This window comes from Limulus polyphemus, unplaced genomic scaffold (genome assembly GCF_000517525.1).
Source record: "Limulus polyphemus unplaced genomic scaffold, Limulus_polyphemus-2.1.2 Scaffold1371, whole genome shotgun sequence".
In the NCBI taxonomy this organism is placed as follows: domain Eukaryota; kingdom Metazoa; phylum Arthropoda; class Merostomata; order Xiphosura; family Limulidae; genus Limulus; species Limulus polyphemus.
The window spans coordinates 261,357-269,283 of record NW_013666981.1 but is presented as its reverse complement, the minus strand read 5'-3'; the positions used below and the strand labels follow the sequence as shown (position 1 = coordinate 269,283).

General features: G+C 35.7%; 1 protein-coding gene across 3 annotated transcripts in view; it reads right to left on the bottom strand.

Annotated features, from left to right (window-relative positions):
* Positions 1-984: 984 nt before the first annotated feature.
* LOC106463303 (beta-1,3-galactosyltransferase 5-like) overlaps positions 985-7,927 on the bottom strand; it is a 38,194-nt gene continuing 31,251 nt past the window's right edge. For all 3 annotated transcript variants that reach the window (XM_022390759.1, XM_022390757.1, XM_022390760.1), the window contains exon 2: positions 985-2,405. In XM_022390759.1, coding sequence (XP_022246467.1) covers positions 1,323-2,390 — 1,068 coding nt within the window. In that variant the 5' untranslated portion in view covers positions 2,391-2,405 and the 3' untranslated portion in view covers positions 985-1,322. The remainder of the gene's footprint in view (positions 2,406-7,927) is intronic.

Sequence of the window (7,927 nt, the reverse complement as noted above, 5' to 3'; positions counted from 1 at the left end):
CGTCGTGTGTGTGTGTGTGTGTGTGTGTGTGTGTGTGTGTGTGTGTGTGTGTGTATGTATATATATATATATATATATATATATATATATATAACAGCTTTCTGTTCTGTAGTTCACAGTGGTAAGCTAAGAAGTAGCTTTCGAGATTTAAATATTATCTGATGTATTTTCTTTTTACTCAAAATTTAAACCGCCACTAAACTTTTATTTTTAAATTTACAGTTTAATAATCTTCAATGAGTCACTTCGATGTCTATTTTATTCAGTAGTTTAAATTTTTCTTGTTTTATTTTATTGTCTCTCGACTTCAGAATCATAATTTATTCTACACAACTAAGAGAAAGTTGTACGTTGGGATTAGAGCTAATACCAATAATGATTCCTTATTGTTCAATTTAAACTGGAACATACACTATAAGCGACAACTAGTAGTATGGAACTTGATTAATAACGTGATGCTTAAAGCAGGAACTAAAAATTCTATTACAGTATCAACGCTTAATTCATAGCTATATAGAATTAAAAGTTATTCACATATTCTTTAATTTCTAAGACCAGTAATTCTGCGATAACAAATGGGAAGAGCTGTAAATATCACGAAAAAGTAGCGCCAAAGGATGTATCCTTACACACACATGTATATATATACACGCCAAGACAGAATACAAGCTGGAAATTTGATTTTGAGATACTGTTTTCCTTGGACTCTCCAAACAGATTTAGGAATAACAAAATATTCTTAGTTGACTTTTTACTCTACACAAACTTCACGAGGTACGTACTTCCACACACATATCGAATATTTCAAATACGCCCTATGGTCTAGTATCCCTACTTCACCTTGTACACCACAGACCCTCAAAATAAATAGAACAGTTTCAAGTGTAACAAAGCTAAGTAAGTTTAATTGTGGTCAGATATTTAAACGTTAAAATGGAAGATCAAAGGTGCTATTTTGGGCAAAGGTTCAGAATAGTACGTGTGTGAAACTTTTAAACGTCCACCTTTAATAATAGTTGCAAGCAACGATACAAGTGAAATGATGAAAGCAGAAAATGACGAGATGTTTGGGTTTTGTAATGTACGTGACCTTTACTCGGGTATTCCGATAGCAATACCAGTAGAAACAATAAGGGAAATATTTGGTATTGGGAAAACTTCGTGTCGGTAACCCCGCTGGTAAAAAACACACCCTTAGTTTAAACATCAAAATGAATACACAAACGTCAGATTTCCTAATCTTCGAGAACCCGTCCTTTTGTAGCACAAGCAGGTTTTTTGTTTAAATAACATCACAATGAGCACACAAATGTCAGGTTTCCTCATCTTCGAGAGCCTGTCCTTTTGTAGTACCAATAGGTTTTGTTCCACAAGGCATAGATGGTGTCAACTTCAGCGTCCGGATGACCAAACAAATATGGTCGACTTAGTTTAGGGCTTTGAAGCCACTCGAAAATTTCTTCTTCCGTTACTGACAGTTTGTTTGTAAAGTCCACGTGGTTTACACCAGCTCGTTGGGCCAAGGTTCCAGAGACGTGAACATCATCTACCCAAAAGTATGGGACTTGGGTAGATTGGAGGTAAAGGTTGAAAACAACATCGGGAGACATTATAATACCCCAACCTGCACAGTACGGGGGATAATATTTCCCAGGGTATTCTTTGAAACTCACTCTCCATTTGCTACGTTGACTACGCTTTACGTAAGGATTTCTGATAAGAAAACACATGATAAGACCGCGAGGGGGCGCCAAACCCGATGAACCCTTCAAGTATGTCACTAATTGAAAAATGTCAACAAATATGTCGTCGTCAGTTTTAAAAATATATTTAGCCTGGCGGCAGAAATATGTCACCCACTTGAGTCCCATAACATGTTTGTAAGTGAGATTCTTGTAAGTGTCAAGAAAATTACCCTGCACCATGTCCCGATGGATGTAGTTCTCTCTTTCCAAGGCCTTTTGAACGTCATCTCTACCTTGAACTTCACCAACCATAAATACTATGCGCAAAGGATCGTCTACGAGATGGCGTTCTTGACCCCATGTTTTTCGTATTGCTCTTCGTTTTTGAAAATGGTCTGGCGCACTGTGAATAAATATGACTAAGAAAATGTCCTGAGCATCATCACAACGCCGGTTGTTTATTAGAAAGCGAAAGTCTGTCTTATCTACAAGCGTTGTGAAGTCTGTGACTTCATTAAGTAGACTCATGTTATAGGCATCTACCGATGTCTGCCACAAGATGGCGCTAGGAAGAGGCTTTCTAGCGTTAGGACTAACATTACTGCTAGCGTACCATAAGAAGTTGACAACTGTACTTGGCACCAGGAAGACGAAAAAAAGCACACCGCAGTTAGCTCGTTGATCACATCTCGGCCTGAATCTCATGCTGCCCGGACTAACCTGCAAGAAAGATAAGAACAAATTTTTCTACAATATTTTAATTATTTCATAGTTAATGGCGCATAACCGAAGCTCAACAACATTTTTTTTAAATGAAAATAACTACCAACTCCAACCAAAACTTCATTTGGCGCCTTCCTACGTTTAATATCTTTCCATTCGTTCATGGTAGGATTTTAGGTTTGAAATTTTAAACAACAATTTAAAATAACAAGGAATGCCCAGAAAAATAAATTTCTCTTCTTTCCGTCCATGGTTATGGATATTTGGTGAATTATACTTTTTGAGAAAAGAAAAAATCCTGAAAATGCGAAAAGGTCCAAAACAGCCGTCGTGCCATTCTTTTTCAAACTCCAAGTACAATCTCATCTCTTATTTCAAGAACTTAGATGAATGAGGAAATTCTACAATGCGAGTAAAATAGAATATAATTACTTAATTAAATGGAGTTTTTAAAATTACAATAGTCAACAACTTGAAAAAAGCTTCGCCAGTAAAACTGTACTAATTTTCTGAATAACAGGAACTAAAAAGAAAACAATATTCACGTTAAGTGATTAAGTAAAATTGGGAGAACAGAAAAATTAAAGAAATGAATCATATGTATGCATTTTTAATTCAGTTAAAACATAACTTGCAGCACATATTAAACACGTGGCTTTCATTAACATTTAAATATATACTACTTATACTGATAAAGACAATCTGTAGCTTATAATAAATTAAAGGCCTATATATCAGCTAAAGCCTTAATAGTTCCTTACTACTAAACGATATGTAGCAAAATAACTATACTGTTTACTGGGTTACTGAGAGATTGTTTAGTTCTCATCTAAACGGGTAGCTTCGCTTCAATAATATGCTTTTGATAAGAAACCAAAAATAACAGACAGCTTGCATATAAACTTACTCAACTAAATATTAGTCATCATTAAACACCAACTAGGCACTAGCCTAGCTACCCAGTTACTAAGTTCAGGAAGATTACTCATCATTAAACACCAACTAGGCACTAGCCTAGCCACCCAGTTACTAAGTTCAGGAAGATCAGTCATAATTAAACACCAACTAAGCGCTAGCCTAGCCACCCAGTTACTAAGTTCAGGAAGATTAGTCATCATTAAACACCAACTAGGCACTAGCCTAGCTACCCAGTTACTAAGTTCAGGAAGATTACTCATCATTAAAAACCAACTAGTTACTAAGTTACCCAGTTACTAAGTTCAACGCCGGAAACGTCACCTACTATTCCACACAACGTTTAAAAGAGGAAGAAAATCCCTAATTCACGTAGATTTTACAGTTTCCTGAACCACCCTTGATAGGCAATCGCCCCCTCCCCCCAATCGGTTCAAAGTAATACGAATTTTTAGCCGTTGACGTATGCAATTTTACCAGAGTAAAAAGCACATGATTACGACCTCTCCAAGTTTCAGCGTTCGCAGTGCTAGAAATATTTATCAGTATTTGCCAAAAGGTGGCGAGTAATTCAGTATCATGGACAAGAGTCAGCATGCTGGTGTATGTGGTGATTGAATCATTTATAAGAGTTTAAATGTGTCAGTATTACCTTACTGTGTATTTGGTCTCCAAAATGTGCTACAAAAACACATACACACAATTAACACTTATTTTTCTTACTTCTCCGTTTGTACGGTTGCGAAAGTCTCGTCCTTCTTTTGATCTTAGCACTGTCTCACATTATAGATACACAGTGAAATATTTGGGCTTAACATTACAATTCTAACTAAAGAGTTTATCTTTTCGGCCTTTATAGTGCATCTGAATTTTGTCTTGTGCCTGTTCTATAGGGGGAAAGGCTTTCACAATCAACGCTTGTTACACTAAAACATTAAGCTATTTGACACAATTTTGACATGTTAAGAGATTGACCACCATGCAGTCTAATATTCTCCTTTTACATAAAAGTTCAATTTTGGGGTTTTTATATGTGCCTTTGAACCGAGACGATCCATTTTGTACCAAATCAGTTTTGTTGAGCAATGGCATAACTCCTGTCCCAGTGTTTTTCCAGCATCATTTGAAATGTTGGCAAGTTTCATAAAAATCTGAAAGACCAGTAATAACCTCCATCTGCCAGATCTTCATCAAAAAATAGAAAGCTCAATTGTGTAAAGAAATGCTACAGATAAAATATATACTGTTACCGAACAAAACTTTTGTTGTTCATTAAGGAAGTTCTACAGATTACATACATAAAATATGAAAACTTTAAAGTGAAAATGAGGTGTTCCCATCATGAAATTAACATTTCACATAAATTCTTTCTTTAAAAAAAAAACTGTATTTTTTTTTGTATACAACATTATTTGCAAGTTTACTAAAAGACTGCCAATGTTCGTGAAGATACACGTAGTAAATTAGGAATTATAGCCATCTTTAATTCTCCAATACTGGCTCGGTCCATTTGGCGAGCAACACTACTAATGGCGGAAGTGATACGTGTGCTTTTAGGCTTACAGATGAATAGAGCCCATAAATTCAGTTTAAAACAAAGGGAAGTTACCGAGAAACGGCTTCAATAAAACAAAAATAATAAAGTTTGTAAACTATAGAAACATCAATTGTTATCAATTATACAATTTACCATCGATGCATTGCTGTTGGTATGTTCGTAATCACAATTTGTCGATAGTTCGATGTATCGTTACACTAACTAGTTGTGGTTTGTTTTCTTATTAAGTACGATTTAAGAGGAATTTTCACACTGTATAACCAGTAGACACGACAATTAATATTGTAGCATATCGGTGATAGTACATTCGTAACTGATAAATGTAATATAAAATATGCTAGCTATCTCAAGCACTACACGGATATGCTAGCTATCTCAAGCACTGCGTTTGGTTCAGAAGAATGTTATATCAAACGCAGAATACCTGCACGAAAATCTAGAAAAAATTTCGTGAATATATCTGACAAAACGAGTTATGGAAGATGAAATTCATGACAACTTCAATCACTACAAACGATATATCGTTAATCGCCAATCAACCAATTACCGGTTTCTGTAATACTGGCAAATGTACCAAACAGTGCCGGTCTCTAAAAGTAATACAATCGATACGAGTGTGAGTCACCCCCATTTTTGCATTTTAAAATGTGGCATACGATCCGTTCGTCCTCGTCAGAAGGTTTGTTTGTTTGAAGTTAAGCACAAAGCTACACGATGGGCTATCTGTGCTCTGCCCACCACGGGTATCGAAACCCGGATTCTAGCGTTGTAAGTCCGCAGACATACCGCTGTGCCACTGGGGGGCTCGTCCGAAGGAAAGGTACCCATGTTACGTTCAGCATCAAACGTAATTTTCGTTTAGGTAATTTGTGAGTGGGTATCGGCATACAGTTTCAAAATAGCATTCTCGAGTTAACAAGAACATAAAATAACCTATTCTTAGCCCCCCCCCCCTCTAATCATACCTGGATAATATTTCGATCGCGTTTCAGCACCCCCTTAGTATCCCCAAATAAATAAAGCTAACAGGGCCACCCCTAGTCCTTACCAAGTTTGGACCCGTTAGCCCCAAAATTGTGGAAGGCGTTCGCGAATTGACAAATTCAAAAAATATAATTAATCGAATGTAGAATAATTATTCTCCAATATTAATTAATTCTACATGTTTGGCCACCTTAGGAGACTTAGTTTAGTCTTAAATTCATATACCAAGGATAATGATGATAAAAATATAATTAATCGAATGTAGAATAATTATTCTCCAATATTAATTAATTCTATATGTTTGGATTATCATTATCCTTGGTATATGAATTTAAGACTAAACTAAGTCTCCTAAGGTGGCCAAACATATAGTTAACAGTGAGGGTATCCAACTGACGAAATGCATTCTAATCATTGAAAAGTACATTTAATTATATTTGCTCGTTACTGGATATATTAATAGTCTATGCTTTGATCCGAAGTGAATACTGATCGGGTCAAGAGTCTACGTTTACTAACTTGGTTCCATGTGTTTAGTATCGAAAGGCTTACATGGGATGCTGCACGACTCGGTTGAAATCAAATATCAACAAAATATACAAACTTTCTTTGCGGCAATGATCTAAAACTTGTACGACACAGGCGGCCGCCAATCTTGAGTCATACTCTTACAACATAGAATTGGACACTCATCGTTTTGCTACAGCTTCATCAGGAGCGTTCCATAAATCCACAACCGACAAGTGTAAACCTTAAATTGGTTTATATAATTAATTCTAATCGACTCTATTGTGACATTACAAGTAGTAAAACTAATTGTTAAAAATAATAATTTATGTATAGTAAACAATATTCCTATAACATTAACCCTTCGTTTGCGGCTTGTGTAAATCTGCCTACCACACCATGCTCAAAAAGTCGCGAATGTTTGCAGCGGGCCATTCAAAATGCTTGCATCATATGATGGATGTCAACCGCAGGTGAACGGTCAATGGGACTGGAATAATTAGGATGTATTTAGTGGGCTTTGGTAAGGATGTTTACAAAGAATAGTGGATTCATGCCACGAGGTACTTGGTCATGATTAGTTTAAAAAAACAATATGAAACTGTGCTTCTCTCATGTTGCTGTTTGTAAAGATATCAACGTATTTTTTGTCTTTTATACTCCAGTATACACCACAGGAATTAAATAACATGGCGTGAATCTTGTCCAAATATTTTAAACGCTTTTCACTGAAAAATGCGTTAATATAAGCGCACGGTTACCCACAAACCACCCAGTTCGAAGTTCCCGTGCATTAAATACACGTATATTGTTACCCACCAACTACACAGGCCCAGATTTTTTGTTCATTAATATATATATATATATATATATATATGCCGTTATTAACAACACCCAGCCCTACGTTACCGTGTGACGTTATCCATAACAACCAATCAAGAATGCAAACACTGTTCAATATCACGCTACTAAAATTTATTCCTTGAATCATATTTTTCATAAATCATATTTCAATGCCAAGATTAAAATTCGTGCTATTGGTGATTATTTTACAATAACTACAGCGACATATCTGTTGGAAACTCAAGGGTTAGCAAAAATGGTACACTACATTAACACTGCATATCTTACAAAGACAAAGGTGTGTATTTTATTAGCTATACTGATTGCCAGGTTGATTTCTTGTTTCGCTATTAAATACATAACTTGCTCTGATTGGAAGTTAATATTAAACTATCTGTCGACTTAATACTGCCCTGCATTTTTCTAGTATTGGAATAAGAAACGAGAAAACAGATTACACAACTAGCAAGCATTTACCACATCGTACAGAATTTAGTCGGTTTTAAAATATTGTTTTAATACAGACGCGCTAACACTGGAGTTTAGATACAGTTCGGGAAGACAGACCGCTCAGGTAAGTCACGTGCTTTCGCGAAATAAAATCACGACCTATATCTCCAAAATGTAGCTTTATTACATTAATATTTCGCATTACAACTTCGTCAGGAGATAACGATATCCTACAATTGCACTAATCGTAACTTATTATTAT